The 18,375-nt window shown below is 49.1% G+C and overlaps 1 protein-coding gene across 2 annotated transcripts; it reads left to right on the top strand.

Annotated features, from left to right (window-relative positions):
• The first annotated feature begins 3,407 nt into the window (after nucleotides 1–3,407).
• Nucleotides 3,408–14,696, top strand: ARL5A (ADP ribosylation factor like GTPase 5A). 2 transcript variants are annotated; one of them, XM_054277615.1, is made up of 6 exons: nucleotides 3,408–3,512; nucleotides 5,263–5,323; nucleotides 7,428–7,575; nucleotides 8,912–8,995; nucleotides 11,267–11,418; nucleotides 12,066–14,696. In XM_054277615.1, the coding sequence occupies exons 1-6, from the start codon at nucleotides 3,467–3,469 to the stop codon at nucleotides 12,112–12,114; spliced, it is 540 nt and encodes a 179-aa protein (XP_054133590.1). In that variant the 5' UTR covers nucleotides 3,408–3,466; the 3' UTR covers nucleotides 12,115–14,696. The 2 variants fall into 2 exon arrangements, with proteins under 2 accessions (XP_054133590.1, XP_054133591.1); XM_054277616.1 differs by lacking the exon at nucleotides 3,408–3,512 and adding an exon at nucleotides 4,191–4,276.
• The last annotated feature ends 3,679 nt before the right edge of the window (nucleotides 14,697–18,375 follow it).

Below are 18,375 nucleotides of genomic sequence, written 5' to 3'. Positions count from 1 at the left end.
TTTGGCAGCAGCCTCACGTGTTGCGTTTTTAGGAAAGTTTAATGAGGTTCTGAAGAAGGAGATGCATCTGCTCTGCGAAATAAATGATGTTTATTTTTGTAACAAGCTTAAATAGCTGTGACCCAGAAGTACAGAAATACAGATAATTCCTGCTGATCCAGCAGGGAGCGAGGTACTGGCAGCCAACTGCTCCTTTGAAGGATTCTCGGGAATGTTCAGGGGTCTGGAGCTGGTCCTTGGTGGGATCTCCTGGTTCCTAGGCAGGAGCAGGGGCAGAATGATGGGAGGGATTAAGGGTTGGATAATTATAAGGTAATTAATAGTTTATCACAGAATGGTGAAGGTTGGAAAAGACTCCAAGGCCACAGAGTCCAACTGTGGCTGATCCCCACCTGAGTGCCACCTCCAGCCACTTCTGGTATCTTGGAAAACTGAAAGCACTGGAAGATGCTGCCTCTGGAAGATTCCATTGGAATCTTGGAAGAAGCATTGGAAGATTGCAGCCTCCTCTTCCCAAAAAGGAGAAACAGGAACCAGCAACCTCCGGAGATGCTGTGAGCAGCCAGACCTTGCCTTGGAGGGACAGGAGCACGCTGGCCAGGTGAGCTGCACCCACAGGCAGATCTAAAGCTCTTAAAATTCTGTGTAATAGGACTTGCTTGGCTGTGGGTTCAAAATTAGATCTTAAGACATGAGTTTTCATCTAAGCTGTTGATGAAAAACAGGAAGGTCTTCAAATAAATATAACTGAGCAAAAAAATGCCTTTTGTGTGTTTTCATATAATCCTAGGGGTTAAAATTTATTAAGTTGCTTAAGTTGCCTGTGTCCTGGGGAAGGGGCTGGAGCCTCAGGAACAGCTCAGGGGGGATTTTGGGGACATTCCATCAGGAAAAGGTGCTCAGGTGGAGTCCCCATCCCTGCAGGAATTTCAAGGTGGATGTGGCACTTGGGGACACGGGGCAGTGCTGGGAATGGCTGGACTCAAATATCTTAGAGGCCTTTTCCAGCCTCAGCCATCCCATATTCCCTCCGTTTGGGTTTTTTCCTGCACAGAAGCATTTCCATGATGAAATCCTTCTGTCGGCATTCCAAGCACTTCCCCAGCACAGACTCCCTGACCCTGTCTGTGCTACAGTTGGAACAAAACGTTCACGACCCGAAAAATCCCTCCCAGACTTCCAGAAGCGAATTGCAGTACACGACCCGAAAAATCCCTCCCAGACTTCCAGAAGGGAATTGCAGTACACGACCCGAAAAATCCCTCCCAGATTTCCAGGAGGGAATCGCGAGGCTGTACCAGCCCTGCCCTCTGGAATGCTTTCCTAGAAAGCTTCCAGCAGCACTGGGGAGCCCGGCTTAGCCCATAAAAACCAGCAGTACGATCCAGGTTCAGCCAGGCTGCCCTAGGGAAAAACCCAAACAAATGGCACGGGGTGGGAGGAATCCTCTGAGGTTTTTATTGAAATAATCAGAATAAACGGTTTAATTGAACTTTGGTAGCTCTCCCACAGCTGTGCAGCCACCGAAGCCTGCGAGAGTTGAGAACAGGGAAGAACGCCGAGTGCTTCTGAAATTCCAAGCTGAGGACCGGCAGAAAGGGGGATAAGTGCCAGCTAATGAATAATTAACGCCATTGTAGGCTGGATGCTGAACCTGTGGAATGTTTTACACCGGAGGAACTCACCCGGGGTGCGGGATGGACTGGCACAGTGGGCTACCACAATATTTCTCTTCTTAAACTCTTCAGGGCCATGAATTCTCCTCCTGAGCAACAGGAAACACAAAATCTCTGGACACAGAAGACTGGAGATTACTCTGGCCTTGCTGCTTTGGTTCTGCACCAGCAGGGAAAATTAAACACAAGAAGCTGCTGTGGGAACAAAAGCTGGTTGAAGATGAAAAACTTCTGGAATAAGAAAGGAGATTTCCTGTCCCAGGCCAGGCTGGACATTGGGTCTTGGAGCAGCCTGGCACAGTTAAAGGTGTTCCTGCCATGGCAGGGAAAGGTGTCAGGTGTTGGTTTTCTTAGTTTTTACAGAGATGGGGTAACTGAGAGGTTTTAAAAGATTTTATTCTATTGTTAGTGAGACACAAGAGATGTAAAACTTATTCTATGCCTTACCCATATCACAAATTATTATAGTCAGGGCCAGGACAAGTGAGAGGGCAAATACTCCATGTCTTGTCTAAGGCAGCAGCACAGCTGTGCACAACCTAATTACTATTGCCTGGGATTTCCAAATCCATCAGGGTTTAAACTCAGTGGAGGGTTTGGACAGAGAGAAATTTATCTCAGGGAAGAGAAGGCTCTGGGCAGATCTTAAAGCCCATTCCAGTGCCAGAAGTGCCCTTATGCAAACTCACCCCCAGCTACTGGGGAGCAGCTTCACCCACGTTATTCCCGAGTTTTCCGCAGAGCACCAAGTTTTAGTGGGGCAAAGTGAATGTGGGTTCTTCATAGACTGCAGCCAGCCTGGGAGAGCTGGGAATGTTCCCCTGGAGAAGGGAAGGCTCCAGGCAGAGCTCAGAGCCCCTGGCAGGGCCTGAAGGGGCTGCAGGAGAGCTGGAGAGGGACTGGGGACAAGGGATGGAGGTGGAGCACACAGAGGAACGGCTTAAACCTGAAGGGACGGGGTGATTTCGATGCGGTACCGAAGACAAATCCCTGGCTGTGAGGGCGGCGGGATCAGCTGTGAAGCGGGAGATGCCCGTGGCAGGGCCGGGATGGGCTGCGGGTCCCGCAGAGGCACCGCGGGCAGTGGGTGTGCGGAGCCCGGCACTGTGGCACCGCGGGCAGTGGGTGAGCGGAGCCCGGCACTGTGGCACCGCGGGCAGTGGGTGTGCGGAGCCCGGCACTGTGGCACCGCGGGCAGTGGGTGAGCGGAGCCCGACGCTCTGGCCCCGAGGGCAGTGGGTGTGCGGAGCCCAGCGCTGTTGCCCCGCAGAGGCTCTGAGGGAGCCCGGCGCTCTCGGCCCACAGAGGCACCGAGGGCAGTGGGTGTGCGGAGCCCGGCGCTCCCGGCCCCGCGGCAGCGGGTCTAACGGAGCCCGGCGCTGTGGCACAGCGGGCAGTGGGTGAGCGGAGCCCGGCGCTCTGGCACCGAGGGCAGCGGGTCTGACGGAGCCCGGCGCTGTGGCCCCGCTCCGCCGGGCGCGCTGAGGCGGTGCCGTGTAATGGCGGCCGCGGTGCCGCCCCCGCGCGTCAGCGCAGCGCGCCCGGCCCGGCCCGGCCCGGCCCGTCCGTGAGGCGGCCGCGGGCGCTGCTCCGCTCCCGGTGCCGCCGCCGCTGCCGCCCCGCTGCCGCTGCCGAGCCCCGTCCCGAGCCCCGTCCCGACCCCGCGGCGATGTCCGAGCGGCAGCGGCCCCGGCGCGGCCCCAGCCGGCACTCGGGGCGCTGCGCCGGGCCCTGAGCGCCCGCGGCCCCGCAGAGCCGCGGCCGGCGAGGCCCGGAGCGCCCGGCCGAGGATGGGGATCCTCTTCACCAGGATATGGAGGCTCTTCAACCACCAGGGTGAGGCCCGGGGGGATCCGGGAGGGACCCACAGCCGCGCCGGGGCGGCCGCACCGGCTGCTGGAAGTCGGGGGCTTTAACCTTTTTTTTTTCCACCTTCTTTCAATTACTGGAGTGCTCATTTCCTGACAGCCGCCTGTTCAATTATTAATGTGTGCTCCTCAGAGGAGCACGGCCGTGGCGCGGCGGGTGTGTTCCCCTTGCTGTCAGCAGAGTGCGGGTTTAAGTAGCAGTGCTGGATAAATGGCTCGTTCACGGAGTAAATGTTATTTATAACTTCGGTTGTGGCCGCCCCTCGATCCCTGCAAGTGTCCCAGGCCAGGTTGGACAGGGCTTGGAACAGCCTGGGACATGGAAGGTGTCCCTGCCCATGGCAGGGGGGTGGCACTGGATAATCCTTGATTTCTGTTCCAACCCAAACCATTCCGGGATTCTGGGATTTTAAACACCCATCCTTACAGCTTACATCCTTACAGCACGGTGTTCATGAGAGTTGTAACTTTAACTACAAAACACCTCCCGATGCTCTTTCCACGTTCCTGAAGTCCTTGGGATCTGATTTAGAGTGAAGCTCAGTACTCTCACACCTGCTGGTTGAATGTCCCAGTTATGTCCCCGTTACCGTGTAGTGCAAATACAGCAAAATATTTTTGTCTTGTAGCGTCCAGCCCCACCTCAGACCTCCTGTTCCAACTGATTTCCTAACATCCACTATGCTGGCAGCATCCCACCTGAAACAAAAGTTCCTAGTTATGTGGGGTCAGGTAAGCAGACACTTTTACAATATTGTGCAGTTGTGCAAAGTTATTAAAGCTGGAATTTCTGTTGGAGGGCATGAAAGACAACTCTGCAAAACCACACAATATTGGTAAAATCAAACCCCAGAAAGCCCCACTTACCTGACCCCTGTCCCCTCCCTCTCCTGTGGGATAAATCAGTTTGCTGGCAGGGATTGATCTCGGTGTCTGAAGCTTGGGCATGTTTTTAATGCTTTTTGTTGCCCCTGAGGAACACGGGGAAGGAGGGGAGAAACCCCCTTCTCACCAAGCTTTTACTTGACTGCTCCTGTTTGGTTGTGCAAGTGAAAGTTGTGTAAGAGAGCTGAGGGCTGGCTGTGCTCTCCCAAACTGGGAATCATCCGTTTGGATGTGCTTGACTACCAGTTGTAGAGTTTCCAGCCACTTCTGTGATGCACAGGAGAGCAGGTGCTGAAGGGAGGCAAGAATTGATGGGGCATTGAGCTCCACAATGTCACAGGTGGGGTGTGGTGACTTGTCCAAGGCCAGGCTGGGTGAATGTGTCCTGTGAAATGTTGGGGGGCACAGGGATCACCCCAGCCTGGTTGGGTTTTACCTGTTCTTTGCAGAGGCATCAGGAGATTGCCTGGGTGAAGGGAAGGTGGAGTTGGGAGCTGAAAAGTTCACAGTGGAGTTGGGAGCTGTTGTGGCTGGAGGGATGCAGTGTGACACAGGCTGCACAAGCCTGCAGGAGCTTGGGAGAGGATCCCAGCGTGGCCCTGGCAGTCAGGGATGGCAAACATCCTTCTGAGATCTCTCAGGAACGGTTCTGTGGAGGGGGAGAGCTGCCAGTCCCTTCCCTGCCCACACAAACTTCCTGGGCTGGCCCACAAACACACCTGGCCACGGCACCTGGAGCTGGGCACCGTTGGCTCAGGAAACCAGAGGCAAACGTGGCACTGACTGTGATCCAGCCCCACAGCTGTGACTTACCAGTGCTGTTTTCCTTGCAGAGCACAAGGTGATCATTGTGGGCCTGGACAATGCAGGGAAAACGACCATTCTGTACCAATTGTAAGTAGCATCTGTGGGGGCATTTCCAGGTGTGCTCCGTGGCCCTGGGTGCTTCACTCTGAGCTGTCCAGGTGCCACAGGGTGCCTGGAGCTCAGGAAGGGCTCTGCTGGGTGAACGAGGGTTTGTTCAGGGGGTTTGGATCACATCACCTGCTGTTGCCATGCACTCCCAGCACACTTGGTGTCAGGGCCCTGGCTCTCTGCCAGCCCCGTAAAATGTGATTGGAGTGAGTGCTGGCCACTGTTGCAAAACTGATCCACGGCACAGATCACTCTGTGAGTGGCAAAGCACCTCTGCCTGCCCTGACTTGTGTCCCCAGCGCTGAGATCAGTTTGTTTGTGGGATGAAGGAGGAAGGCTGGACCAGCACAAACCCAGGACAACACCCCCGTGCTGTCCTGCACCTTCTGCCTTCCACAGCAGCATTGATTTGTGTTTGCCTTGCATTAACCTTGCTCCTGGTTTACATGGAGCTCAAATGAGTTTCATATCTCAGTTCCCAGCTGCAGTTTGATAGAGGACACCAGTCTGTGCACAGAATCACCAGTCTGTGGCACGGGCAGCTCAAGGTCTGTTTGTGCTGGGGACAGATTGGCCTTTCCCACGTGCAGCGTGTGGCACTGGGGAGTGTTCCTGAGTCAGAAATAATTCCTGATAAATGATGTGGCCGTGCTGCTCCAAGCCCACATGTAAAATTGGCTTTCTGGAATGGCTGGGGTTTGTCACATCCCAACCTGCTCTGCCTTTCCCAACACATTTCTGGCTGCTGGTGCCCTGCCATGCTGCAGGGAGAGTGGAAGGTGAGGGTGATGGTGATTTGTAGAGGGAGTGAGAGATGTTCAAAAGCACAAACAGAGTGAAGGGTGTTTCTTAAGTGTGGAAACTGCTGCAGCTGAGGGCCGTCCTTGGTGGTTTTTAATCCACTTCCTCCACAAATGTCTCGCTGTTCTTCCCCTTATTTCTGCAGTTTCAGTGCTTTCTTTTCCCTCTCATACAGATCTCTGTCTGTCTCCTTTTTCTTTGTACCCACTCTGACTCCACAGGACTTTCCCAGCTCCCTTATTCTCCTGCCTTACTCCTCCTTAACCCTGCCCCATCTTTGCAGATCCCATTTTTCCTCTTGCAGACACTCCCTTGTCTCCCATTCTCACACTCAGCTCTCCTTGCACTGGCCCAGGATAACTGGGATTGTTTTTCAGAGCACTGCACCATCCCTTTATCTCCTTGGCTCTCTGTATCCTCTTCAGGAAATATCCCAGCACCATTACAAGTCTCAAATTGCTGTCACTGTAACTAAAAGCTCTGCTGGAACTTCAAAAAGGTTCATACAAAATGAAAAGCTATATCAAGATGATCAGAAGAAAAAATAATTAAGTTCTTTTGAACACAGATGGTTTGCCTTGGAGCTACTGTTAATTTTTTTGCCTGTTACAGTAGAGTTTAGATAGTCTGAACTTTTGGAGAATCCAGAGCACACATTTGGTTGTTTGATGTGAAACTGGTGTTCTTAGTGACAAAGTCACACTCAGTATCACTAAACAGTACATTTGAAATGTTTAATGGCTGCATTTATCTGCAGCAAGTTGTGTATGGGCTGTGCTGAGGGGAGAAGAGGAGGAAGTGAGGACAGAAGCATTGTGAAGAAAGTCTGGTTTTAGTGGCCTGCCCTGGAAGGAGAGCGGGATGGAGTGGGTATTTCTGGTGGAGCTGGAGGATGAGCTGTTGTTTTTCTGAAACCTTGGAAATCTTGTGGCCTAACCACATTCTTGAAGCAAAACAACTGCTCTGTCCCATGTCAGCCAAAATGGGCCTGGAGAAAGAAGAGCCGAGTGCTCCCAAAAGCTTCTGGAGCAAAAATGCTCTCAGCTCCATGGTTTAATTAATTATAACACATTTTGTTCACAAGTGCTCTCTCAGCTCCATAATTTGATTATTCCATAGTTCACTGAGCCCTTTTCATTGCTGTTTTTATTTATGTGTGCACCTTCCACCGCCAGCCCTTGCCTTGGCTGCCCAGGGAGTGTTGCTGAGGTTCTGCCCTGGGCTGCAGCTCCAGGGGTGCCTCTGGGTGACTGTCCTGTCCCTGTCCCTGTTCCCTGTGCAGCTCCATGAACGAGGTGGTTCACACCTCTCCCACCATCGGCAGCAACGTGGAGGAGATCGTGGTGAACAACACGCGCTTCCTGATGTGGGACATCGGGGGGCAGGAGTCCCTGCGCTCCTCCTGGAACACCTACTACACCAACACCGAGGTGACAGCCCTGCCCCTGCACGGCACTCTGCTGGCCTGGGGGCTGGCCTTGTGCCTCACTTCTCTGGGAATGGCACATCCCACCCTGATGTGTCTGGGAATGGCACAATCCCCTTGCTGTGTGCACGCTCACTCTCCCTGCAGTGGCTGCTCCAAAACCTGCCTGGCAGCCCCAAAGCTCCCTCCAAAACCTTGGCAGCTCTGCCTCACCAGCTCCTGTCATCACCAGCTTCAATGAGTTTTCAGAGCTCTTCAGAGGTGCAGTTGCAGTACACACACATGTGTGTATATTAAAAAAAAAAAAAAAAAAAAAAAAAAAAAAAAAAAAAAAAAAAGTATATAAATTTTATCAACCACACAACTTGATAAAAACAATGCTTTAAATCAAGCTTTCCTATGTTATCAAAAAAAAGTTAAATATCTATATTATATTTATAAATATCTATATTATATTTATATATTTATATTTATAAATAATATACCACACAACTTGATAAAAACAATGCTTTAAATCAAGCTTTCCTATATGTTATCAAATAAAATTTAAATATCTATATTTATAAATATCTATATTATATTTATATATTTATATTTATAAATAATATACCACACAACTTGATAAAAACAATGCTTTAAATCAAGCTTTCCTATATGTTATCAAATAAAATTTAAATATCTATATTATATTTATAAATATCTATATTATATTTATATATTTATATTTATAAATAATATAAATAACACAAATATTTAAATATTCGATTTATATTTAAATGTTTATATTATACAAATGACGTTTTGTACGGTTAAATACAATTAGCACAATGATTACCTTTGTCTCCAGTTCGTCCCCATGAGGTGCTGTGATTCCTTAAAGTTCTTTTCCAGCCTAAATGAAGCTGGGAGGGTGTTCTTGGAGTTTGGGGTTTCAGGACTTTTTAAATCCCATGCAAATATCTGTTTGCATGTTATTCTTGATCTAGACAAAGAAAAATTATTCATTTTGTTTTAAAAAACTGCAACAAATGATTTGAGGGATCTCTGTGGTGCCTCAGCTACACCAAGCAAAGAACAAAACCAAATCTGGGATTACAGAGAATTTTCTTGCTTTCAATATGAATTTTTCACTGAAAAATGGAGAACAGAAAGTGAAAAGTTGTGTCGGAGCTGCCTTGTCCCCAAAGCACAGCACAAGAGTGAATAACCCCAGGCCTGTGGGATTACTGGGGCTGGAGGGAGGTTTGGGAACAGGGATGGGGTCTGATAATCCAGCTGGATAATGGGCTGGGAGTGGGAACTGCAGGAGTTTCTCTGCCTAATAATCTCCCTTTTTGCAGTTTGTGATAGTTGTGGTGGACAGCACAGACAGAGAGAGAATTTCTGTGACTAAAGAAGAGCTGTACAAAATGTTAGCACACGAGGTGAGTCCGCCGTGTCTTTAATATTTGTTTTAATATTTATTTTAATATTTTAATATTTAATATTTATTTTAATGATCTGGCTGATACTCGCCAAGGGAAGCAGATTTACACCCTGAACTGCCTTGTCCCTGCTGCACTGTGCTCTGTGACACTCCCAGCAAAGCTGTTAATTAATACTGAATTACAGAAGTAGCCTGTCACAGTGCTCCAGTGAAACAGCAGCTGGGACCTGTCAGGGACATCTGTGGGTTTTGTACTTCAGTCCCTGTTAATATCTGAATTAGAGCCTTTAAATAATAAAAAAAAATCCTGCAATAATATTTATTTAATAATTATTTAATAATTATTTATTTAATAATTATTTCATAATTACTGATAAAATTTAATAATTATTTAAATAATTATTTAATGCAGTTTAATAATTATTTTGATATCCTCATGGTTGCCTGAGGTTTTAGAGCCTTTACAGTGTGTGTTAGAGCACCCAGCTCTGAAACTGAAGGAACTCCAGCCCGTGGCTGCAGCAGCCACTGCTCTGGGGGTATCTGGAATTCCTGAGTGGGAATTGCTGAATTGTACCAACCCTCCTTAAACCTGAGCCCTGGGTCAGCTCCAAACCTGAGCTGGGCTGAGGTACAAGCCAGGCAGCATCTGTGGCGTGACCTGAATGCAAACTGGATCAGGGTGTGTGAGCTGACACCGAGCTTCCAAATTTAAGTGTCAGAATAAAAAATATGCATAAAAATTATGGGATTATACCCTAAAATATACCATCTATATTTAACCTATAGCCACGGTTTGGGAGCATGCAGGAAGGGCACAGCCCCCTATGGATTTCCTTTGAGGAAAAACATGGGCTTTGCAGAGGATCTTTCAAGTTCTAATTTTTTTGTGGGTTTTGTTTTGTTTTATTTTGGTTTTGTTTGGGTTCTTTGTTGGTTTTGTTTTTGTTTTTTTTTAGTTTTGGATGTTTAATTTAAGTTATTTTTAATAAAGTAAATTCTAAAAGAGCAGGTGAGGCTGTGGGGTGTTAAATGTGGCACGGGGGTTTGGTGCTGCTGTCCAGGACTGGGATTTCAGAGCTGGGCTCCTCAGGCTGTTGCAAAAACCTGCATCTTCTGTTTGCTGCTCTCTGGAGGAAGATGAAGTTGCTAACGAGCTGATTTTGCCGCAGGGAAGGTCTGGGATTCGGGCAGAGTGGAGCCGATTGGGGAGCAGTGAATGTGCCCTTTGTGTCCTGCAGGATGTTCCCAGGCTCCCTCTCCAGACGTGCCTGTGACGTTGGGGGAGAGCAGCAATGAAAGTCAAATATTGATTTTAAATCGCTTTTCTTTGCTCCTTGAAAACCTTTTCTTTCTCCTGGCCGGTTCCATGGAGTTGCTGTTAAGGCAGAATTAGTTGTCCAGCTCAGTTCCAGCTGTTTTCTGGAGCAGTTGATTATTAGGGAATTAATTTGACTGCTTGCAAACAGGAGTGTGCCTGATAGGCAGCTCAGTGCTTGAGCTGGCCTGGCTTCTGGGAACACCTCTTTGCTTTCAAGGGAAAGATTTTCAGTAATATACCCGAGCCTTCATGTACTCCCAGGCACTTTGGGGTGAAATGAGCTCATCCCTGGAGTCACTGTGCCAGACTGTCAGTGCTGCTCAGGTGTGGGGGTGTTCACAGGGGTCCCAGCATGAGGGAAGAGATGAGGATCTGACTCCATGGTTCAGAAGGCTGATTATTTTATGATATATATTACATTAAAACTATACTAAAAGAATAGAAGAAAGGATTTCATCAGAAGCTTGGCTAAGAATAGAAAAGGAAAATGATAACAAGGGCTTGTGTCTGACCGAGACAGTCTGGACAGCTGGGCTGTGATTGGCCATTAATTAGAAACAACCCCATGAGCCCAATCCCAGATGCACCTGTTGCATCCCACAGCAGCAGATAACCATTGTTTGCATTTTGTTCCTGAGGCCTCTCAGCTCCTCGGGAGGAACAATCCTAAGGAAAGGATTTTCCATAAAACATGTCTGTGACACTCAGGTACAGGGGGGCACAGGGCTCTGATCCTCATGGAGCACAGCAGAACGTTGTGCTGAGATTTTTACCTCTCATCCATGGCAAGAATTGGCTGTTTGCTGAGCTGGATCAGGGGATTTCCTGCAGCTCCTGCCAGCCTGCAGCTCCTTGCTCTGGAGCACTGTTGGCTGGGGCTCTGGTGTCCCCTCCTCTGCCTCCTGGGGCTGCTCTGCTCTCTCATGGCCCCCTCTCCTTTCTCCCCAGGACTTGAAGAAAGCAGGGCTGCTGATCTTTGCTAACAAGCAGGATGTGAAGGAGTGCATGACAGTAGCTGAGATCTCCCAGTTCCTGAAGCTGACTTCAATTAAGGATCACCAGTGGCACATTCAGGCCTGCTGTGCTCTCACTGGAGAGGGGTAAGAGGGATTTGTGTCCTCAGGAGGGGAAGCTGGAATTATTCTGGGGGTTGTATTGTGGTGTTTGTGTTTAAGGCACATTCCTGCCCTGTCCATAATCCCAGAATGGTTGAGGTTGGAAAGGACCTTAAAATCATGCCAGCCCTGGCACGGCAGGGACACCTTCCACTGTCCCAGGCTGCTCCAAGCCCTGTCCAGCCTGGCCTTGGACAATTCCAGGGATCCAGGGGCAGCCACAGCTGCTCTGGGCACCTGTGCCAGGGCATCACGGCTTCATAATCTTGATACTTACAAGATTTTTGGGCTCAGAACACCAAATCTACATCAAACCCACAGTGGCACCTCACAGCAATAAGACTCGATATGATTTGGGTTTAAAGAGGGTGGGATGAGGTGGGGGAAAACTGAAATGTGGTTTATTAAGAATAATCCTAATTAGGGAGAACTTAATGTCTTGAAGATCTGGGATCTGAATTCTCTGGCCATAGATGATGTAATAAGATTGAGCAAATGCCATGCAGGGAGTGAGGCGTTTCCAGAAATGATTGAGAGTTCTTGGGATGAGTTTAAACTCTTGGTGTGCAGTTACCTTAGGAGTTATCCCGAGAAGTGCCAGCATTCCCTGACTGTTGTCTCTGTGTCCCCAGGCTGTGCCAAGGACTGGAGTGGATGATGTCCCGCCTGAAGATCAGATGATTTTTAATGACCTCTTTGCACAGACATTGCTGCAGCAGAGCTGTTCCAGTGGCAGATTGGTGGGGTGGATGTATTTATACTGAACTGATGGCAACTGTATTTTTTACATAGCTGCACACACACACACACACACACACAGACACAGACAGACACACGGACAGGAGCTGGGAGCAGGCACAGAGCACAGGAGCTCTCGGGGCTCCGGGTTGGGTCGGGCTCCTCGAGGACGCGCTCAGAGCTGTGACCAACCTTCTTTCCAAGCTGCCCCTCGGAACAGCCAGCCTCGGGCCTGGGGAGGATGGAGAGAGGGGAAGGAGCTTTCAATGCAGAGTTTTCTGGTCCCATTGTGGCCCTCTCCAGTGGGAGGTGCTGGTTCATTGTCCCAGAAATCAGCGAGCGAATCACTGGCGCAGGGATCGACTCCCCGGCGTTTCTGAGGTGGCCGACGTCACAAAGGCAGAACTCTTTCCCTGTATGTGTACTGTACATATTTGTGTATATTTATACCTCAGTCCTAGGTTAATTGCAATCTGCTCAGCCCAGTGTAAATCAGTATGTTGGCAGTAGTGCTGATCTGTGGCACGGCCACGTCCCCGTGTCGCCCGTCCCTCCGTGTCCGTACGGCTGTAACGTCAATCACACCTGATCAACAAACCCTCTCTTCTGCCCATTGCTTGTTTTTCCACATGATTCTTGGGTTAGGGAGGGGGCTGGAATGGATTGAGGCACACAGATTGAGCTTTGAATTCCAGGGTTGGCAAACAGAACAAATTTGCCAAAGAGCTGCAGATGAAATGGGTTTTCCTTTTTCATTGTGGTCATCATTGGATTGGGTGATGCTGCAGGTCCTGTCCACTGCTTTCCTTCTCTGCTGTGCTGGTTGATTCAGGTCTGGCAGAAATACCTTTGGCTGTCAAAAAGGGAAAAGTATCTTTTCTTTTTCTTAACCAAAGAAGAGGCACAAAAGTATGTTTGAAAGTGTCACTGGAATTGTACAAGTCAGACTCTAATGAAGTGTTTTTCGGAGGAAAAACTCTCTGTGCTACATAAAATGTGCAGATACTAAAATGTGCAGATGTATCAAAATGCAGTGGAGGGGACTGGATGGGGACAAAGCAGATGACACTACTTGAAAAGCTCCAGGTGACCCACACGAGTTCCAGGGCAGAACTCTTGAGAGCAGAGCCCCCTTGCATGGTCCCCAGGCAGTGTGAGAACACTGGGATCACCTTTCCCTGCTGCAGCTCCTGCTGGGATGGCTGTCCCAGGCAGAAGGGGGTCACAATTCCCACTCTGGAGGACCCAGGCAGTTGGGAGGCAATGGCATGGTTGGAAATGTCAGGCTCTTCTGTGGGAGATGCGTTGGGAGTTCAGCAAAATGAAACAAAACTGTGCTTAAAGTGTTCTTCCCTTTCTCAGCCCCGTGCCTGGTAAGGATGGAAAAGGCATTTTAAAGACATTTTAAAGCTTAGTTTGAACTTTTTAAGGTGCTTCTCTTTGGTTCTGGGATAATCTGGTCAGCTCCTGCCTTCCTGCCCACCTGCCTCCCTGGGAGCATGGGAATCCTGGGGAAAGGAGGGGAGGCGATCTCCAAGTCTGTATTTAACAAAGGCAGGTAAAGAATTTAACTTTTTAATCTATTTTTGGTATCTCCAACGCTCCCTGGCTGGGGGATCTGCTGTCTTTGTTAAACATTAAGGTGTACATGCATATATCTCTAGTGCATGCACATAGATCTTGGTATTTAACTGGTGTATTGCAAAATGTATCAATGTTTGAAGAATTAACAATTTAATGCAAAGACTCTCTCAGTTTCTCTGACAGTATCTACAAGCAACGAGCTCTGTGCACACTTGCATATGAAACGGAATTGTACATTTTCTAGTCTGAAAAAAGAAAAAGCAGACTTGCTTCTAAACCCAAGTGTTTGGTTTTTGAGTCTTATGTCTTCCCTGGGCTGAATCCACGCAGGCTGGGTGAGCTGGGGGCTGGCTGGTGAGAGAAGGAGCTGCTGCTGTTGGTGGTGGAGCAGTGCTGGCGTTTCTGCTGCTTGCCCGTGCGTTTGCAGGAGCTCTGTCAGACTGCGCAGGTGTGGGTTGTGTTACAAGCAGATACTCTGTGTTTACACAGCCCTTAGGTTGGTTTTACTCTGTCCCTCCCCGTGCCACTTCCCTTGCTGTGGCCTCTGAGGTTCACCTTGTCTTGGTTTCCCCAGTGGCCACAGCAGGGCCTGGGAGTGCCTGCACACCTCGGGCTGGCTGTCACACAGGGTTTTCTGTGCCCTGGGGGTTGAAAATGCCAACGTTCAATTGTTCTGGGTGTTGGTCAGTGAACAACCCAGTGCTAGCCTGACTGCAGACATCTCCTGGGTCACTGTGAGCTCTCTGTGTGTTTTGTGTTCTTCAGGGCAAATGTGGCCAGAATTCAGCGGTGGCTGATGTTTCCTGACACACTGTGGTGTTGTCAGGGCTTTTGGGGTTTAAATGCTGATTTTCAGTCTGTAGGGATGGTCAGCAGAGGTGACAGTTCCAGATTTACCTGGAGTGGTTGCTGTGATCAATTCCAGCCTCTGTGATCAATTCCAGCCTGTGGGATCAATCCCAGACTCACCTGGAATATTTGCTGTGATCAGTTCCAGACTCACCTGGAGTGGTTGCTGTGATCAATTCCAGGTTCACCTGGAGTGGTTATTGTCATAAATTCCAGCCTCTGTGATCAATCCCAGACTCACCTGGAGTGGTTGCTGTGATCCATTCCAGCCTCTGTGATCATTTCCAGACTCTCACCTGGAATATTTGCTGTGATGGTGCTTTGAAGTGCACGTGTGTGAACTCAGAAATGTTCTAACTTTACTCACCGAGAGGAGCAGCCAAACTTTTGATCTCTCAAGCCCTTTGTGTTGTGTGTAAGTGCTCCTTGTTGACAGCTTTTTCCTTCTCCCTGCAGGGGAATTCCCGTTTTTCTCGCAGCCCAATGCAGGGAGCTTTGCCTCAGTGCTGCTCCCGCTGGGGATTGCTGGGCAGGGTTCCTCACCCTGGCTGGGACCTGGTGTGTGATGCTGCTGTTCCACCCTCGGGGTTCTGCTGCCTTGGCTTCCAGCTGCAGCTCAAGCTTTGCCTTTGTTCTCCATGAAATTCATTCTTAGCAAAAGGGAGGGGCCTTAAAAATGGTTATTGAAGTGATGCTGCAAAATGGCATTTTAGTAGCAAAAAAAAGAAAAAGGTCATATTTCAATAATCTGATATTTCTTTTGGTTCAGAAGATCATCAGTGTGGTAAATCATCTCTGGATATGCTGCTTCTGGCACCTGGGAATTATACAGGTCTTTGATTGTGAGGAGAGGTGGAAAATAAACTTGGGGAATGTGAACAGCTTCATTTTTTAATATCTCTTCTTTTTGGGAGGCTGAGCAGCTGCTCTGCTGAGCACTGTGTAGGTGTGGGATGGTAAATGCACCTGACCAGCACCTTCCACATCTCTGCAGCTCAAGTGCCTAAATCTAATTCCATAATCAGCTTTATTTCCCATTCCCTCAGAACAGAGGTACAGATCTATGAAAGCCTCCCAGTGTGTGGAAGTGAGTGGGTTTTCCCCTCCCCACACCCAAGTTTTAACAGGATTTGTGATAAATTTGTTCCAGTTCTCCTATCCCTGCCATTCCAAGCACTTTTCCATTTATCAGGCATCAGTGAGTTTGGACAGGAAATACTGAATTTGTCCTTGTGTCAGGGTGGTTGGCTGGAATTCCTGTTGAGGGACTTTAAATATCTCAATCCACGAATCCTTGGCCTTGGGAAGCTCCTGGTGGCAGTGCTTCCTTCCATGCCGCCTGGTGGAACACTGAAGTTTGTCACTGTCAGATTAGTTAGGTCTGAAAAGGAATTTTCAGCTAATTGAGATGAATGTGCTGAGCAGCCCTGGGCAGGGCAGGGCTGATCCCGTGGCACCAGGAGTGGCACTGAGGGAGGAAAATGTGGTAATCCAGATGTGGATAATGCAGATGTGGCCTGGTTATAAATCCAGATTGACTTGAATATATTGTAGTGGTGAATACATTAAATGGCCAAAAATGATGAATTATGAGGGATTGCCTCTGTAGCTTTTATTTCATGTGTGAGAATCATGAGCAGGAATTCTCTCCTTGCCTTACCAGTGAATTTTTCTATTGTAGCTTTATCCACAGTGGAGTCCCCTTACCACCCTGAGCCTTTTAAGCCAGACTTTGGGTAAGGACAGAGCTGGGCGGGGTTTTTAAGCTTTTCCTATTTGTAAGTGTACAAAATTGAGAGTGGGTGAAGCCAGAAAATGCTGCTTTGCCTGGGAGGCTGGGAATCCTTCCTTAGACATCTTCAGCTCCGTGCTCTCCTTGTCTGACTGGGGAGGGAAAAGAAAAGCTGGATCCTGTGGAGAGGGTAAAAAATAAACCAGCTCGGGCTGTGGGAAGGGGGTGTGACCCAGGAATGGGGACAGCCCTGGTGTCACTGTGTCCCTGCCGTGTCCCTGCACGTTTCAGCACCCTCGGCTGTGCCCCAGCCCTCGGGGCTGCCTCAGGGTGCAGGGCTGGGCTCGGAGCAGGGTTATGGCCAGGGATGCTCCAGGCAGGGGTTGCTGTGTCCTGGCTGTGCTTGCAGAGGGAGGAACAGCCCCGTGTGCCCACAGCCAGGTCAGCTTTCCTCTCATCTCCTTTGTGCCTCTCTCCCTCCAGACTGTGTCATCTTCCCCAGGAAACGCAGCCAGGCCGTGGCCAACGCTGAGGCTGCAGGGAAAGTCAGTTCAGAATGTATAAAGTGATGAGTTCAGAATGTATAAAGTGATGAGTTCAGAATGTATAAAATGATGAGTTCAGAATGTATACAATGATGAGTTCAGAATGTATAAAGTGATGGTTTCACATCAATCCCGAGCCTCGGGAGGGCTGGCAGCTCCCAGCTGGAGCACCCCTGGGGCTGCACTCACTCATGGGTATTAAAGTCATTTACCCCAAACATTTCATAGAGCTGTTTATTATAGTAAAGGAAAACCAGGATTCTATTAAGCAACTTTTTTTCCCTCCCTGAAATTTGATCAGAGCATTCCTTGAATTGTTTCCCCTTTGCCACTTTCAGACTCTGTTTTTCAAGCAGCTGAAGGGAACTCATTCCATTCTCTTAATTCTTGTTGAAGTGGAGTAAATACAGATTTGGGCTGGGGAGCTCTGTACCATCATATTTATGCATTTATAGATGATGTCAATTGCTAATTCTTTAAAACCTACCAGTATTTATGATTTTAAGTTGAAAACACTTGTAAAAATGTGCCTGTTTGCATTAAACTTTGTGTGTGGGAGTTGCCGTGAAAGTTTTCAAGCCAATATGTGGTTGCTGACCTGCTTTTTGGGGCTGTTTAGGTGTTTTTGGGGTGAAATGTGCTGTTCTGCCCAGCCTGTGATGGAGGGGGTTTGTTTGGGGCAAGTTTGGTGATAAGTCTGTGCTGGTTGGTGTCAAGAATGAGAATTAAAATGAGTGTGAAATGTTGTTTTCCTGTCAGAAATGCTGAATCCCAGGGATGTGCCCCTCTTCCATACCCACATATCCCACACAGGTACCTGTGAGCGCTGGGGGCTGCAGGAAACTTCTCAAAAAGCAAAAGAGATGGAGCCAAAGCTGAGTTGGGAGATCAAATTCCCAGATTTGTGTCTGTGGGCTGGATGTGGCACTCAGTGCTCAGGGCTGGGTGCCAGGGGGGGTCGGGCACAGGTTGGACTTGGTGACCTTGGAGGGCTTTTCCAGCCTTGGTGATCCCTGGGTTTGTAAAGGGAGTTCCTGAACAGCTCTGCAGCCCCACCAGCCCTGGGTGGGCATTTGGGGCTCCTTGGGCCCCTTCCAGCTGCAGCAGCTGCATCCATGGGGTGATCCCATGGGATGATCTCCTTAGGTCCTTTCCAGCTGCATCCATGGGTGATCCCATGGAATGACCTCTTTACATCTTTTCCAGCTGCATCTGTGGGGTGATCCCATGGAGTGACCTCCCTGGGTCCCTTCCAGCTGCATCCATGGGTGATCCCATGGAATGAGCTCTCTGGATCCTTTCCAGCTGTATCTGTGGGGTGTTCCCATGGAATGACCTCTTCAGATCCTTTCCAGCTGCATCCATGGGTGATCCCATGGAATGACCTCTTTACATCTTTTCCAGCTGCATCCATGGGTGATCCCATGGGATGACCTGTTTAGATCCTTTCCAGCTGCATCCATGGGTGATCCCATTTAATGGCCTCCTTGGGTC

This window comes from Melozone crissalis, unplaced genomic scaffold (assembly GCF_028551555.1).
Source record: "Melozone crissalis strain CALT ecotype California unplaced genomic scaffold, PUWL_Pcris_2 ptg000023l_1, whole genome shotgun sequence".
NCBI lineage: Eukaryota > Metazoa > Chordata > Aves > Passeriformes > Passerellidae > Melozone > Melozone crissalis.
This window is presented reverse-complemented; position numbering and strand designations above follow the sequence as displayed.